General features: G+C 32.7%; 1 protein-coding gene across 1 annotated transcript in view; it reads left to right on the plus strand.

The window, feature by feature from the left end:
* The window catches only part of LOC135194660 (uncharacterized), a 36,368-nt gene that overhangs the window by 1,499 nt on the left and 16,481 nt on the right, over window positions 1-18,388 (plus strand). The window contains exons 3-4 of the mRNA XM_064220404.1: window positions 9,658-9,684; window positions 10,961-11,086. Coding sequence (XP_064076474.1) covers window positions 9,658-9,684; window positions 10,961-11,086 — 153 coding nt within the window. The remainder of the gene's footprint in view (window positions 1-9,657; window positions 9,685-10,960; window positions 11,087-18,388) is intronic.

An 18,388-nucleotide genomic window follows, 5' to 3' on the forward strand; every position in this document is an offset into this window, starting at 1 on the left:
ATGGTTCGTTAAATATATTAAAATTAAAAAAGGGCTATAACTTTTTTCATTTTAATTTCAATAATTGTGTAATGTTATTTTACTTAGTGGTATGGCGTTGAACAAGCCCCGCTGGGTAGGTACCGCTCATACATCAGATGGTTTATTGCCAGACAGCAATGCGTAATATTGTTCATAGATAAAGGTGAAGTCTTAAGAATATAAATATAAACTCATTTGAGTTTTAATATATGGGTTATTCCCACCCACAAGAGGATAAAGCTAAATAAATAACATCTCAGATGTGTCATTTCTTTAATATTTCACATTTGCAGAATACTTTGTGAATAAAAAAAATTAAAATAACAACATTTGACAATCTTAGATTATTCAAGATCTTATTATATAAGAAAGTCACTATGGATTTGTGAATTTGGTGCTTTTAACACCAATGGAGCCGTTGTCTATGTTTAAAAGTAAACTCTAAATGGATCTAAGTAGTTAAATGAAATAGTATTGTACTATAAATTATGACATATTAATCAAGAACTTTTTGTTCAATATAGCTGAGCTAATAGGAATCATCATATATCTTTGATCATACTAGACATTTTCTGTAGATTTTTGTTTACAAATTTAATTAAAGTTATAATTGATATTGGATATACACACACATACATAAATTTAAAATTCATAATGAATATATTAAAACAAAAATTATTATAGATAAATATTAGTAAACATACTGCTAAGGCATATTTAGAATCGAGATGGAATAAGGGATTATAAATCTAGTCAGCATATTGTCATATTACTTTTCAACTCTTCACAATCTTTACAGATTTAATTAGTGATATATCAAAATTACAAACAAAACATTCCTTGAATTTTGATTAAAGAAGAAATATATGTAGATTTTACTGTACAAAAATATAATTACATCATATTAACTTGGGAAAGAGATTTAACAAATACGAATACTAAAATTCTTATCGTTTTTATGATCTTGTATTGAGTTATATCTATATTAGTTTATTGGCAATAATAATTGAAATGTAACGGTCGTTATTCTAATTAAACTTAGTAAAATAGCTAAACGAAACAAAAATTTTAATTCTATTAAGTTAATTGTAACTAGTTTAAAAAAATACAAACATGTTCATAAGTAGGTAGATATTCCATGAACTAATTATATAATCATTTCACGGAATTAGGTAATGGACGGATGCATTCGTTGCTATGCTATAGAAGTATTCAAATAGATCCTCTTTAAAGACAGTTTGGAATAAAATGTTGTGATTTTTAATTTTTATTTTATACATCAATGATATATTGCATACACTTTCATTTAGAAACAAGAAATGAAATTTTAGAGTTGTTGTTCACTTAAAACAGCTAACGGCCTCCTTTCTTGAACAGTACCTAGGTTTGATTTTTTCCACAACACCTACCAAAACCGGCTTCGCACGGCTAGAATGAGGGTATACATATTTTTTTACTTTAGCCTTCCGCTTGAATTTATTAGTGAAAACGGTATAAAAATCCGTTTGGTTAGTTTTGAGTTTATCGCATACAGACGTGGCGGGAGGACTTCATTTTATAATGTGTAGTGATGCTGTTCCGATGCGGTGTGTTGGATACACATGATAAAACTGTACCAAGTTTTATCCGAGTCTTTTTTCTTTAAGCGCCAATCTCTAGCCTGGACTTCCAATGTTCCTGGGTTAATGAATTCTAATTACTGTGCCATGTCATCTCTCGAGCTGTTATACATATGTTTACCGTATATTGTGTGAGTTGCCACTCATACGAATGATTAAAAAATATTAATAATAAAATACATTTTATTATGTCTTATTGAGTATCACGTAAGCATAATGTGCTTATTTTTTAAATATTCAATGATTATCATATTATTTATTTCGATATGTTTGAACTACTCTGTTTGAAACATACCATAAAATGTACAAGCACATATAAAGACACAATTAAAACTCCGATTTCGGTATATAAAAAAAGTATTTAACTCTACATTACTATCTTATGGCGCCAAGCGATGTATAAATATCAGGTTCGAACCTGGGATATTGTTATCCTCATTCTGACCACAATTGCAATTTAATTGTAGACGCGAATAGTCATATTAGTAATTGCTAAATATTATTCATAACTATATTTTATGTGTTACGTATATCGGTGTGCTTTGATGACAGACTGAAAAAAATGCTGTTTATAATGCCGATAGTCATGAGTCATGACGCTCACTTATGTAGGAATGCTCCCTCTTCGCCACCGCTCTCTTATTCCGTGTGTAGTAATAATATTAAGAAACATTTAATCATTTAATGATTGCTTTTCTCAATTCTTTCAATAAACGTCAAATATGATGTTACATCTGCTGAGCGACCCGTAAAAGCTTCATCTTATAATATACTGCTAGATAGTTTCTAACTATTCTTTAACATCTAGAAAAGTGAATTCTCATTGAATGTACATAGAGTTCATTTTTACATTATAAATTGATTTCGGTTTTACAGAAATCAAGGGATTCTTCATATTCCTTTTCTCTTCTTGAGATATTTATATTAGTAACAAAGTAATAAACGGAGTCTTAGGTCAGTCAATTTAAACAAAGTAATTACTTTCTCTAATAATTATTTATTATAACAATTTATAGTTGTGTCCTCGTTGAGCGCTCAGACCAGAATGCCTCCCGTTATCCAGCCGTTCTCAACTATGATCAAGTCCTCGCTGTGATTGGCGAACGCTTCTGATAGGCTATCGCAAATTAGTCAAATTAACATCCAATAATCGAAATATTAATTGATCGTATAAAAACACAATGTTTTACATACTAACAAAATACATAACAATTTTAACAGGCATATCTATTAAAACCTTAGAGTAACATGTTTAGAAATTTGTTTAATATTAATTTATAATTAATAAAATACATATGCAATATATGTATTATTTATCGTGTCTCTTTTAATTATAGGAAATCAAATATCATAATAAGTACCGGTTTTCAATTGATCAATTCGATTACTTTAATCGCTAAAACAAATCAAAATATACTTAATTATATATAAGACTTATGAGCTTAAGTATTTCGTCCAATTACATATGTACATAAATTGAATGCTAATACCGAAACAGAATTAGGTTTTACTCAGAAGAATAAATTAAAATCTGTAGTTAGTTTTACTTCTAACGAAGTACGTAGTTGCACATGCAATCGATAAAACAATATAGTAATTTATACTAATATTTTAAATACGAAAGCAGCTCTGTCTCTCTGTCTGTCTGTCTGTTGCTCACGGTCACTGAACCGAATTTGATGAACTGTGATATGAAGCAAGTCGAGCTTATGCCTAACGTCTGACAACCGATACTCTAAAATACGAGCGGAGACCCGGGCGACGACTAGTATAACGATATGATTGTCTTCTAACGCCTTAAGTCAAGAATCAAAACCCTTCCGTGATCCAGAAGTCAAGATGTTTCCAATTCAAAGTCACTAATCGTCAGTTAAATTGGGCACCTTGTTACTTATACTATACTATTTACTTACCTAATTATTACCCGAGTGAGGTAATTATAGATATTTTGGGGACTTCAGTCGAGGGTCAGAGCACCTGTTAGCCGGCTGTGGTCGAATAATTTAAGGCATAACGACGTGATAAGTGACATTGTGTTCGCGATAAACTTTGTCTGTTTTATGATTCAACGTCGTAACTTGTTCGTCGATCCGATGAGTAGAATTGTTTTGAACAAAGTTAGCGTGCTATTTCGATGGGAATATTGTTTTTTTTTTTTTATTAAATACTTGATTAGTTGCCTTAAGACTTACGTGTTTATAACTCATCTGTCGTTGTATAATTGGTGCTCATTATTTAAATGTATCGATCCGTATTCTCGTTTCGTTCACTATTTATTTCAAGCATTTATAATTTAACGCGTTCGGTTATTTTAAAATTAACTTGTGTTTCGAGTCGCGTATAATCTATAATTACGCGGATAATTCCATTATTATTGTAAACTACATCATAATTTGTACTCGATGACACTGTTGTTTCACTATTAGTCGTCTCTAAACATTCCATTATCAAGATGGCCCCTTATAAATATTAAATAATATTCAGGCTTTGAGCAACTGCAAAGGGCAACTGTAAATTATTAAAATAAAACTATGAATATCGTTATCTGTTCTAATAAAACTCTTTTGAATAATAAAATGTTGCGTTGTGGTTAACGTTGCCTCTCCGTCGACACCTGGAGCAGCTAATTGAATTGTAAAACCTTCGTCATGACCCTTTGGCGGTCAAAATGACGTGAATTTGATTATTATCGACAGTTCATTTTTCGTGATCGCGCCGGGATATCGGAAAGGTGAACTAAATTGCTAAATACACGCCTCGAACGATATTCGAAAGGCACTCCGGAAACGAGAATATTATCTTGTTTATACGATATTCTATTAAAAACGTGACAAATTGTGGCTTTACAATATCATAAACATTAAGCTAGCCCATAGAGCGCTAAATAATACATGACTACACCCAAAGGGCACATTTAAAAATAACCGAAGAGGGATGTTCATTGCGAAAACAAAAATTTTATATAATAAATAATTTTGGCTCGTACGAGTGGAACACCCCCTGTGAGGGTAGCTTACAAAGCAAACAACAAAAGCTCCTAATGACAAATATTAGGCCGCGTCGCGTACGCCTCCAGCACCTAATGGACTTTACAATTGCTTTATACAACGTACGCCACGATGTAGCCTATTAAGAGGATGAGGGCATGCATTAACCCGCTGTAAAAACACATTTTTGTTTGCGTCAACATACCGATGCTAAAACTAAACTATTCTAAACTTTACACCGTATCTAAAATATACACGATTCCAGTAGCAATATTTAATCAGTATGTCTGTCATCCGATGATAAATAAACGTTAATAATAATCAGGCTTTCTAACAATTAGTGCAGCACTTACAAACGTTCAAACAAGATCGACACGAGTTTCGGTATATCGATATTCACTTACGTTTGACGCGGAAGCTAATAAATTATAAACAATCCGTTTCTCACTAATATGCCACATTGCCACCCGGCCGAGCGAGATCCTGACACATAAATCAAAACTGAAATAGACTGTCGACGGTCGCTTCCGCTCTTCAATTGGAATACTCTAGAAAAATTAATCCACAAAGATTTTATGAAAGTGCAGTCTTTTTTCACTCTGCTATAAAAGGATACTTTAAGATCTGAGAGTAAAACTTTAATTTTTTATCCGCTTCCTTTGAATGAGCGACAAGTGAAATATCAACTACATTGTTGCTTAAAGGGTAATTAAATTACAATGAATTAATATTTATACTAGTTTTTCTAATTCTAATTGATAGTCTCCTCTGTTTGTCAATGTACTTTGATTTGATTTGGACACTGATAGCTAGGGATTACAATTTAGTTTAATGAAATTGCATGACCGGAGTAACGTCCCAAATGAATATTGCGCTATCAATATTACACTGTTTAAAGTCAATATTACAATCATTATTCATGATGCATAGTGTATTGAATAGCGGCTCGTGACTGGTAAATTGTCTGAACACAGTTATTGTCGTGTGACTCCTCACGCACGTGGCCCATTAGTGTTTCGAAAAGGTCATGCACATTGACCACATGGGTGTTTAGGGCTTTTTGAACTTTAGGAATAGTTATTGCTATTTTTTTTTTTATTTAAAATAGACAGAAGGGCAAATTAGCCACCTGATGGTAAATGGGCCCAACTTTACATAGACATTGTAAAAAATATTAACCGTTCTGGATCCGTATTCCGTTTTGTCAATGCACCGCTAACCATGATGAACTGAGATGTTATGTCCTTTGTACTTACTTGTAATTACTCCAGTTCCATCATCATTCAAACCGAAACACAGCAATACAGAGTAACGCTGTTCGGCGATAGATTAACTGATGAGTAGTTAATACCCACCCAGATGGGCAACAAAAAGCTCTCCTGTCGGTTTTTCCGAAAATCTGCGATCTAAAATCAAAATATTCTTTTTTTCGAGTAATCTGTTATAAGAACTTTTGAATTGTCGTCATAAAGAATTAATATAAACGTAAGGACACCGTCGGTTCGGAATGTAAATTCTACCGAGAAGAACCGACAAAAAACTGAGAAGTTATTCTTTTTCACGAATGAGATATGATGTAGGTACAAGTAAATGTTTATGTCCTGTATGGAAAACAACAATTTCGAACTCCACATTTTCTTAAATTACTTTCCCATTTGACGTTCATCAAGGAAGCGACATTGACATTACTTAAAATAGACAAATTTACTACTACTAGTACTCTAGATATATTCTTAAGCATTGACTATCTAATCGAAAACTTTGATAGTTATTTTAAAAGTAGCTAGTTTAATCTTACGGTTTTAAAGCTTCTGCTAAGTGAGTGCTAAACGTGAAATTCAATTTGTTTTTAGTGTCTTAGCACTTAGTGGACCTTTTTATTGCCACCGTCATCACGTCTCATGTTTAATTTTGAGTCAGTTAATACGATTAAATGTTTGCAAATTTTATCCTCTTTTTGAGGAATCCGAACAAGCTTGATGACAACAAAAAACGACTTACAATGACTTAATTTCAATCGGATTTAATTATCATATTGATTTTATTTAACATAATCTGTTTCTTTGTAGCAATGACTTACTTGTGGGCATACATTTTAATATGCCCAGTTGTCAAAATTGTAACAGATTAAAAAATAAAGAAAAAATAAACTAAATTAAAAGATGAAGTAAAACTTATTGTAGGTTTATTTGATCATTCTTATTGATTATTCTTAAATTAATTAGTAAACTATATAATTAAAGGCATTAAGAGGTTGGCGAAAATAAGCATCCTTTTAAGTAACGCCGTCATCGTTTTGAACAAACTCATGGTAGTTGTTATGCACGATCCGAGAGATAAGCGCTCACGGTCCGCTGCGAGCTGGCAGGAAAATATGACCGATTTCATTGTTCTCTCTCTGCTATTCGGCTCTGAGAATCACTTGCAGCCATCAACAACGCGGATGCCACAATCAACGAGCCTTGTCGATGCGATGGAAATAGGAACGGGCGAATTAGCTGCTATTGAAAGATAAAAGATGTAATACGCTTGGCGTGAAATACAATTGAATTCCAACATCGATCTTTTCGCATCGGGTGAAACGAAAAAATGTTTCGCCATACTTGTACGATGATTGATGCCAAGTACCGCACAAGAAAGTTTGTTTTTGTTTTTTTTTTTCAAAACGATGTATTTTTTGTGGTTTGCAAACCTTTTCATGTGCTTATCTTTGCGAGGATTTGGTCTCTTTTTATCTATAATGAGACATGTTCAACAAAATCAATGTTATGAGCCCTTACTTTTGATAGTTTCGCGATTAGTCGAATGAATGTTGTTTTAGCTTATCTTGTTCTTATACGTCGTCGACGTCAGACGTCAGCAACGTAAGATCGTTTCTTCTTTAACGCGCTCATGTTATGACTAATTACTGGAATTATTTAAAAGAGTAAATCACTTTAAAAGTATTCCTTAAATTAATCTTACTAATGCAGAAAATATTTTCAACAAAATCTGTAAGTTGTAAATATGTTAACTCAATCGTTTTCTTTTACCACGCAATTAAATGTCAATAAGTAGTACTTCGCCTGTGGATCTTCAATTGCAAACACTTCACGAAGTCTATCACAGTCACATAAAATTTTGGTTACGTATTGCCAATAAATCCCGATAAACAAATTTCCAGCGGCGACAAGTCAGCTATTATAATGAGCAACGCTGGATGGCATGATGTGTATCGATCGTACCGTGCCGTCGCCACCATAATGTGGCTTCGCACACCCTGATGCGGCCGGCGTCCTGCGGCGAGGCACGCACGCCGGGTCCCTACGGCGACGCACTGGCGTCTCTTGACTCCTTTCAATACATTCGAGTTTCTTTCTCTCGTAAATTTTAAGTCACCACACTTTGTCATTTACATTATGTATGTAGTTCTATATTTACAATTCAACTCTAATTCCCACCTTATAAAATGATGTCGATCATTATTCTTGAATATTTTTCAATTAATTTTATGAAATGTAACTGTTCGATATGTTTATGTATGAATTTTTTGTTATGTAGATTTATTGCATATTTCGAGTAATTTTACATTATACTGTGTAAATTCTAATCTAATTTACAGGTTTTTGTGTGTAATTTATCGTAGATAAATTAATAGTAGCGTTTAATTGCAACGTTGTATAATCCTGATTTATTCGTTAATCGGCTAGATTTGTTGTATGATAGCACGGTACGTAGTGAGCTGTTATGTAGGTGCTACAAATCAGTCTTGTAACCATTTATTGAAGCAATCTCAGTTTACGCACGCGCATAAAATTTCTCAAGTAAGACCAATACGATCAAAACTATTCTAGTCCTTGTGAAAATTTTATACTAGAATACCTAACTAATTATATTGCAGCTAACGTAATCATTTTTATGATTCTTTATTGTAAATTACATAAACAATTGTATCACAAATTTAAAAAGTCTTAAGAAATCATAATTGATAGTAGTCTCAAAGAGAATTGACAGTATTACTTCGTCGTTAATTGTCGTTATCGCAGAACCCAAAAAACCGGCAACGTACAAACTTAATCTTCTTATTAAATCAAACACATCACATTAAGGATGTTATCTTGTCAATATTGAAGTCCCTAACAGTGAGGGCAATAGTGTAGACATAAATATGTAACGACAGGTGGTAAAGTGGTCATGCTGAGCAACGCACGCCCGGACTCGCACAACCAAATGTAGCTATATCAATCAACTCACGTTTAAATTTGTACTTTAAAGCATTCACAATAAAATCTATAGTCAAATTTCTCAAGTTAAGGTCTTTGTGACTATACGTCCTCTGCTTCAATCGCAACGCAAGCCTGAAGACGGGAGAATTCGAATTTATTGACCATTAATTCAAAATATTATTTTCACAATATAAGTACTCATTTATTAATTTTGAAATATTAGGTTCCGATTAATTTATATGTGTCTTTAAGATATTTATTATGTATGTAAATATCGTCTTTATTTATAATCCTAATCTTTTGTTTTCAGCGCAGTGAGTTTATTTCATTTATTTGATTGTCTTTGAGTTTTGTGAAAAGAATATGTAAAAAGTTTAAATGTTTAGTATTCTGCAATATTTAAAGACTTTTTTTTTATGGCATTGATTGGCGGACGAGCATATGGGCCACCTGATGGTAAGTGGTCACCACCGCCCATAGACAAAGGCGCTGTAAGAAATATTAACCATTCCTTACATCACCTATGCGCCACCAACATTGGGAACTAAGATGTTATGTCCCTTGTGCCTGTGATTACACTGGCTCACTCACCCTTCTAACCGGAACACAACAATACAGAGTACTGTTATTTGGCGGTAGAATATCTGATGAGTGGGTGGTACCTACCCAGACGGGCTTGCACAAAGCCCTACCACCAAGTGAATATTATAGAATTATATAACAGTAAATACGAAATACGTTACGCGTTAAGAAATTCTTAAGCGTTTTTTTTTTCTTAATAAATTATGTTATTGTGTCCCTAATAATCGGTTTTATTATTTTCAGAGTGTCGACGAAGAAGATAGAGTATCGGTAAGTACATAACGAATGTATTTATATAATAATAAAATAAAATAATGTCGCGATTTCGCACGGAAACATAATGAAACACTAATATAAGTGTTTTTTTCGGGGCGACACGCTTTTCCATTGCCTCAAATTTATATGACCATGTTAATTTTTTGTTCAACTAAATAACACTTAACTTGGTGTTAGGGCTTTGTGCAAGCCCGTCTGGATTGGTACCACCCAGAATATATAATATATTCTACCGCCAAACAGCAATACTATTGATGTGTTGTGGTTTGAAGGGTGGGAGAGTTTCTTAGTTCCCAAGGTTGGTGAAGTATTGGCAGTGTGTAGGGCTACCATTTTTTATAGCTAATATCTATGGCATGTGGTAACCAGTGACCATGAAGTGGCCCATTTGGAAGCCCGCTTAAATATTATTAACAAAAACCGAGCGACTCCTTAAAGTTGAAGATGCGAGTGCACCATCAATTCAAATTCAGAATTCAGCTAAAACCTTTTTTAATTCTCCAAAAATCAATTCTCTACTATAGTTTAGGCACTGCGTTGATAGTCAGCCAGGACAGTCCCTTTTAATAAACATACATTCAAAGCGCCAGAAATATCGTCTGTAGTTAAAATATTCTCATCCAGTCCAACACTGAATACTTGTCATATGAACATGTCACCACGTGTAATAATTTTAGCTTACCAAAAACAAAACAAAACAATATCGCTTAAAAGTTATATTAATAACTTCATTTTCTCTGTTAACCTAATAATTACAAAAAGAAAAGATTGTTTAAAGCATATTTCTTTAGCGTTAAAATAAATAGCTAACATTAGTGTAACATTCGTGTAAAAATGTTCTTTCATTTCAGTAACAGAACAAACCAACAAATAGAATTAATAACATTCACTCACGCTATATAAGAAGATTGAATATTAACACTTGAAAATGTTTACGGATTAAAATTGACTTCCTGAAATACGCTTTTTAGAGCAGAAGCTAATAATTGTGTTTCGAAATTAATATTTGGGTTTAAAGATTAAAACAAGTCTTTCTACGCGAAACTTTAAACAAAATTTTGTTTTTATATGTCATATGTCAGACAGTAGGTGTGTATCATAGATATAAAACATATGTAATTAATGTATTGAAAAATTATCTACCGAATTAGTTTTTAATACCATAGATATCTTCAATCTCAACGAATATTCGGATAATGAAAAATTATAAGTTTTAAGAGTTGAAATCGTTGTACAACATGCGCAGGATGTGACTATCTATTTGTTACAGCTGGAACACAAAGAAACGGGACCATTAGATTCGAAGCAGAAGCAGTGGATACTTTGCGCAGCGAGGGGCGAGTACCACACCCTTGCCAAAATGTGCAAAGAAAACTCTAAACTTGTTCGTACTAAGGTAAGCTCGTTAGCTTTATATTACCAGACCACTAGAATTTACTGCATTCATTCGATGAAATCCGCTTTTTGGTGTTTTATTAAATTTCTCCATTTGTTTTAAATGATACCATCCAGTTACATCAAATAGCTGTTTATGATCTTAAATAAGTGTAGTAATCAGTTATATCCAAACTTATTTGTTAATATTTATGATTAATAAAATATATTAAACATAGACGTGTTACAATAATTTACTGAGCAATGATACAAAATCGAGGTATCTTTTATTAAAATAGGAATTCATAACTGTCACTTATGTGTATCCAAAAATTAAACATCAACAAGTAACCACTTAAAATTTGCGTCAGTGTAGCGCAAACAAACAAAAAAAAATAAAAGAACGGGAGAGATTTCCAGAAAAAAGGTGATAAACGTTAACGGATGTAGTGGTCTCATCCTGAGTTGTTAGGCGTTAGTTAGCGCCGAACCAGAGCATGTGTCCAAAAGGTGTGCGTCTAATTGGGAAGGTCTCGGCGCCGGCCCGCGCCCCCCGCATGCTATCTTGACGTATCTCCGGACGTCCCTTGTTTTATTTTACGAGCCATATCTCAAGTCCCTTTTTTTCAACTATTGTTTATGCTTACGCGCACTTGATATATAGATGTCATATAACTTGAGTATCGCTAATTCCTTGCTGATCGATGGCCCGATTTACATTTGTTTTAACTATAACCACGGGGGTCAAGTTTTCTCGAAATTATTTATTGTTACTTCCTCATTTATTATCTTCGATATTGTTAATAGAGTTTCGTTCTGTTCGTTTTTCATTCGATCCATCAAGTATATCAGCTCTAAGTACGTTTAAATTATTAAGTATCACTATTAAGTTCTTTATTAAATAGAACAGTATTTATGACTGTTTATCAGATACATCCATTATCCATTATAATTTACGTTTGCTTAAGGTCTTCATTTGAGCATTTAGGCCAGGGTTCGAGTGCATTACTTTTATTGTATACGCAATAAAATCTGTGGTGATAGCGTTCTCTTTTATTGATTCGTTGTAAATCAAGTCCCGGAGCAATTGGATTTGAATTTTATTGGCATCCTTGAGGATATGTGAATTGTTGTTAAGTAAAGTTAATGAGAGTGATCCGAGATTGTCCCTTAGCGCACTCGCTATTTGAGTGAAGTTGATTTATAAAAACGTCTTCCTGCGATTTCTTATCTTGGTTTTTGTTTTTATGCTATTCTTTTTTATAAATGTTTTAGTATCTGCAAATATATAATAGCCGTCTGACTTAATACGAGTTATTATATAACTAGTATTTTAAGAGTCATTAAACTCGAAAGTAATACGATTCGTCGGATAGAGCAAAGTAAAGTGGTAACGAATTTTAAATTTAAATTGTATTATAGAACACTGTGTTTACTTAAAAAATGTCGTAACTAATACATTTTCTTTGTCGAAACGTAGGAATTTTTGCTTTATGGTATATAAAACATTTGTTCCAGCTTCACCTTTATGTTAGAGCAACTAAGACCAGTTAATTATTATCCACCGTATTATTTCAAATTTGTCTCCAATTAGTCCGTCGCCGAGTCTATTGGTTATAACATCTGCTTTGAAATTTCGTGCGGTTGTTTTCATTTTCTCTTATCCGACTAATAAAGCAACAGTAAATATTGTCAGACAGTATGTAACACATGTTTGCTACTAAGGCACGATGGTTGACATTTGTCGTCTCTCCAATAAAAAACACTTTGATGATTATTTTCGTATTTGCCCTACTCGATGATAGAATTATCGATTTGTGGAAATGTCTTTGTGTGCGTGTCCCTGCTACATTTTTTATTATATGATCCGCTTGTATCTCTCAGAAATGAGACACTTAAATATGTCGTCGTTGCTTCCTATCTAAAGAGCTCTGATATTTATTAATTGACTAAAGACCGCCCGCGGGGACGCCCGGCTCCGTTTCCGAGTCTTTGGAATTCTTTAAATTATCGATGTTCGACTTTTCGAATTGATCGATTATCATTTTTATCCAATGCTTTGCTATTCGAATTTAATGTTTAAAACTGCTTATAATCCATTGGCTTGCGTTATTAGATTGAATATATATGACATTTGTTGATAAAAATGAAAATGACATAAAAAAATAGCTTTATGAAAAATGATTTTTGTGTTGACAAACGAAGCCGCTACTTCTCGGCAATATACGTCGTAGCGGCAAAATATTTATAAATATTTATTGTGCGCTCTTTCATTACCAACATCATATTAATTGACAACGTGTGTTCGTTCGTAACAAATTTTACATTTGGACTAAAAGCGAAAATTTCGCTTCGCGGTGTCGTCAATAATAAAAATTATCATTTTCTTCTTTCACTAAAAACATTTTAGTAAATGAACATATATTTCAACAGCACGTCTTGTTTAACGATCGCGCATCCGTGGTGTTTTGACATAAAAAAAAATAAAAATATTTGTAACAGGTAAAATAGAAAAATGTTCAGGAATGTGAAATGAATCCATTCTAGATAAGGATATATTGCGATTTTTTCAACCTTACCCTTGAAACAAAATACTCTCATATTACAAATAAGATAACACGATTAAAGATAAAATCTTTTTGCTGCGTCTGACTCAGTGGTAATGACCATGGTCGTTTTTATAGACGGCAATTCGTAAAAAAAAAAATCGTATTTGATTTGTCGATGTTTTAAAGGATGAATCGGGTTTATTTAATTATTCCTTAACGGCCATGTAATTGTGTTGATGAAGGTTTGTTTAGTCAATAAACCGTTGGAGAGCCTCTTGTTATTATTTGTGATTTACGACTGTCCGTTTAGGGTTAGACTAGGGCTACCATTACAAATGAATAATATTTTTTATTAAAAAGTTGTAAGTGCTTATACATTGATTTGAATTTTATCGATTGCACCTCAGTTGTATAACAGTATATATACTTCTGTGTTTTTAAAACGGTAAAAGAAGGTGGTTCTAGAATATTTCCCCATTTAGGTACTCGTATTCTAAATTTAAAATTCACGCTATTGTTGATATTATACGACTGAATATTGCGAATAAAAGTTAGAATCTGAATTCGTATTGACGATTTGCTTATTTCCTAAATAAGCCATAAATAATAATAATCTGTTGGATTGTTATGTATGACGTTAAGTTTGGTATATCGTATCACAAGCTTTAGACTATAAAAATAATATATTTTATATGTGATCCCTATTTGTAAAATATTTATTATATAATTTAATCATATCGTCGCTTTCACTAGTTACAACCCTATCGGTGTACTGATCATGAAATCGCATATAAGTTAAAAAATTCAATTATCGCGAACGTAGTAATCATTAAAAATAACATAACAATGAAAATTTATGTTGCGAATATGTTCAGACACTCGGTAATCAGTGAAAAATTGAATTAATTAGAACATTTGCAATTAAAACTAATATTTATGTGCTAACCGTAACAGAGCTTCTAAATTATCAAAAGTTAGACCATTGTTTAGTTTGTTTATTAATTCATATTAGAATTATTGATATACGTAAAATTTAATTTAATCAAAGGCTATAAGAAATTACAACAATTTGATATTTATAATAAGTTTTCGATTAACAGCAGGGCTCGATAATATCCGATTTTTATAATAAATATCAAAAATCCGAAAATATAATTAAAAAAACTATAATTAGAAAAACACTTAAAAATGTGAAAGGAATTTGTAAAATAATACAAGTGTCGAAATACCACATTTTTTTATTAAAAAAAGGTAACAAAGGAATTAGAGTCTATCTATTCTTCAATTCAATGTTTCTTCAATTTGTGTTTGATCAATTTTGTTCATTATATATATTAAATGTTAAATACATTCTTTAATAATTATAATAATTATTATATTGGATAACATCACATACATTACTTTGATCCCAATGTAAGTAGCTAAAGCACTTGTGTTATGGAAAATCAGAAGTAACGACGGTACCACATACACCCAGACCCAAGACTAAATATAGAAAACTAATGAACTTTTTCTACATCGACTCGGCCGGGAATCGAACCCGGGACCTCGGAGTGGCGTACCCATGAAAACCGGTGTACACACCACTCGACCACGGAGGTCGTCATTCGAGAAAGAAATTTTTAATGAACACTTAAAAAACAAGTAACTTTTATTATTATATCTTCATTTGTTTGTGAGATAAATCAACTAATTTTATTTTAATATTAATTTGTAATCGACTAATCATAAAAAGTAATCATTCAGAGTCAGGCCTTAAGCATAGATCTATGAGTGTTGTTCAGAAGATAGGAAAAAATCAATTGATATACATCGTGATATATATCCGCGAACCCTGATTAACAGTAATGGTATCTTTCCAAACGTCTTCTCTACGTAATACATAAATTAATATATAGAGATTTCAAACGTTGAAACCCTCCAATTAAATAAAATTACTACACAGACTTAGTATATAAAACATTTAGATTGGTATGAAATGCGAAAAGAAGACAATGAATTATTTGTACTTTTAAATCAGGAATGTAAAAAAATATATCCAAACGCTAGGCCACAGAGAAGTCTAGCCGGCATTAAACCTCCGCTATATTACAATCCAATTAGTCTCACCCGAAGTTCGTGTTAATATGAATAACATTTTGGCCATTTTTACACACGTGGCCTCGCTTAGACGCCGGGATACGATTTCAAAGTAAAAAATTATTTCCAAACATTCGTCTAATATTTCGGCTGCACGCGCTATTAACGCCCAGTCGACTGTGGGAGTTTCGTCGCGGTAAGCAGTTTATGCTGTGATTTATTTCTGCACGCTGCACGCATCCACACCGCTGACATCTTTTGCTCTAATTAAGACAGTCATTTTCCTTTATGATTTATATATTTTAATACTAAAATGACCAATTACCGTACTCGTTTAATGTCAGCATAAGACCGTTTCAACATAATTATTGTTTTTAATATTGTAGGATTATTTACTATAAACATTGCCGCCTCGAACATTTATTATTTTATCTGTTTTTACCGTCATTAGATAATAAAGAGGTTGTATAGATTTATTATTAAATGATTAGAAAGTTATATTTGAATAATCAATGACGAAAATATGAATCTTTATAACACCATAGATCTCTCGTCAAAGTTCCATGAAAATGTATAAAAACAGCCATTTAAAATCTGATTCCGAAGCTGAGCCCTTTTGTTCCGCTCGCCTGTTACCCCGGGTAGTCGAGCACGGCCCGAACTTTGTTGTATTGTTGTAGATTTTTTGTCGTTTACAATGGCTGTGCTAACTCTTCGAATATTGCCGGCGCCAAGTCGATGCAACATGAGATTTACGCGCCTCATTTGACTCGGCTCTCGATGTTTATGTGTTTGACACAGCCCGAAAAAAATATGCTATTAAGAAGTTGAGAATTGTATTTCGTAGCTATTTAAGCGATCACTTTTTTAAGTCAATTTCATTTAACTGCTATATGCGTTCAACGAAATATATTGTTTATTGAATTCAAACAGATAGATAGACTAAGCTTATATTATAATAAGCAGTTTTATACAAACCAATTTGGTTTTAACGAAAAACGACACCAACAAACATTTGACACCAGATTAATATATTTTTTTTGTATATAAAACAAAGTGGCTATCACTTAAACATTGACAAGAATAAGAATAAAATAAAACAAATTGTAAAACAATGAAACTAGATTACGTATCCGTTTAAACGGGGGGTCTCGGACACGATCTAGGCGCGTAGCATAAGGCACTTGCGCGTGAGTGCAAGTCATTGCCACAATAAGTGATTTCCAACACGGTGACTATGCAATATTGTAATAGTTGTTTGTTTAGTGGCTCTACCTTACCCGTGTATCGACCTAATCATATATGCCGAGTTTTGTTTTTATACCGACGTTTTATTAAAGAGTTCATGGGTGTGTTATGTTAGCTACAATCAAATTTGAGAATAGACAGGTTAGCGTTCTCATTGCCTTCGTAATTTAGTTTCTGGCGCCAACGTCGAGGTGTTGGCAGTGGCCGATTGAAACTTATTTATTTGAAGCTATTGTTGCTTTTATTATGACCGTTTAATAGTCACCGACCCTTGTATTTGTTTTGAGGTTCCGTTCTGAAGACTATTCGTTATTTCCTTCGTTTCTTTTTTTTTGTCATGACTCCGATTTATTCATTTTTTCTACTTGGGAGATGATTCGTTGGACGATATATTTGTAGCGTTTTAATAATAATTTTATAATAGTATTATTATTATTTAAATTAAGAATACGTGTTAAGTATATTTCGTTGTAATAATTGTAACTAAACAACAAATGTCAGTACTTTTAGCGCGATTTGACACGAGAATTACGAGAGTGCATCTTGATAACCTCACAGCTTCGGAACAAGCTTAGATGCGTTCGAAAACATGACTGTCAAAGTTTTGAACTGAACGATTCTTTCGAAGCGTTCTCATATTTTTATAATGTCCATAAGATTTTATGCAGTTAAAGGTGGCAAGAAACCTGTTCTAAATGTTTGAATTTCCAACGATTTTTTTCCAGGATAAAAAAAGGAGTACGCTTGTTGTGTCCGATTTATGTTCTTTCCGAAAGGATTTTCATGTGGGTGTAACTCCGGCCTTCGGTGCTTGCTTGTCACTTCGGAATGGGGGATAAATACAGTTCGAGTCGACTTTGGATTTGTGTTTCGTGCAAATTAGCATTGGCCGTTAAAATTCTAGAAACATCTTTTTTAACCTTAACGCGTTTTAAATTATTAGTATCGTTTACCGCATTCGTTTATAACACAAGGTTGATTTAATCGATGTCAATATTGATTTATTATTAGTTTAATGAACATATACCTAGAAAATTTTATTCAATTTAAAATTAGCATAAATAGTATTAAATATGCAATTGTATAAAGAAACAGCTAAGGAAAATTTACACCAAGTAGATATTGATATAAAGCTGGGTTTGTTATTGCAAAACATGAAAGCAAGCTGCTTTATATACACGAAGAAAGGGATAATGAGGGCGGACGAGCCGTCACTCAAACGATTTGTGATCGCATGACAAACTACCGTCGACTAATACATGCTAACCTCAACCCAGCTCGAATTTGGGTCATAATAACTGACCATAAAACTTATTATGCGATAAACTTCCGTACGACTTAAGATTTTAATATATATTTACTTATTAAATATTATGACGTTTTATAACCAGGATATTTTGCGATATTTATTGAATCTTCATTGAATACTTCAACTGATTACAATCTTA

This window comes from Vanessa tameamea, chromosome Z, assembly GCF_037043105.1.
Source record: "Vanessa tameamea isolate UH-Manoa-2023 chromosome Z, ilVanTame1 primary haplotype, whole genome shotgun sequence".
Lineage (NCBI taxonomy): Eukaryota > Metazoa > Arthropoda > Insecta > Lepidoptera > Nymphalidae > Vanessa > Vanessa tameamea.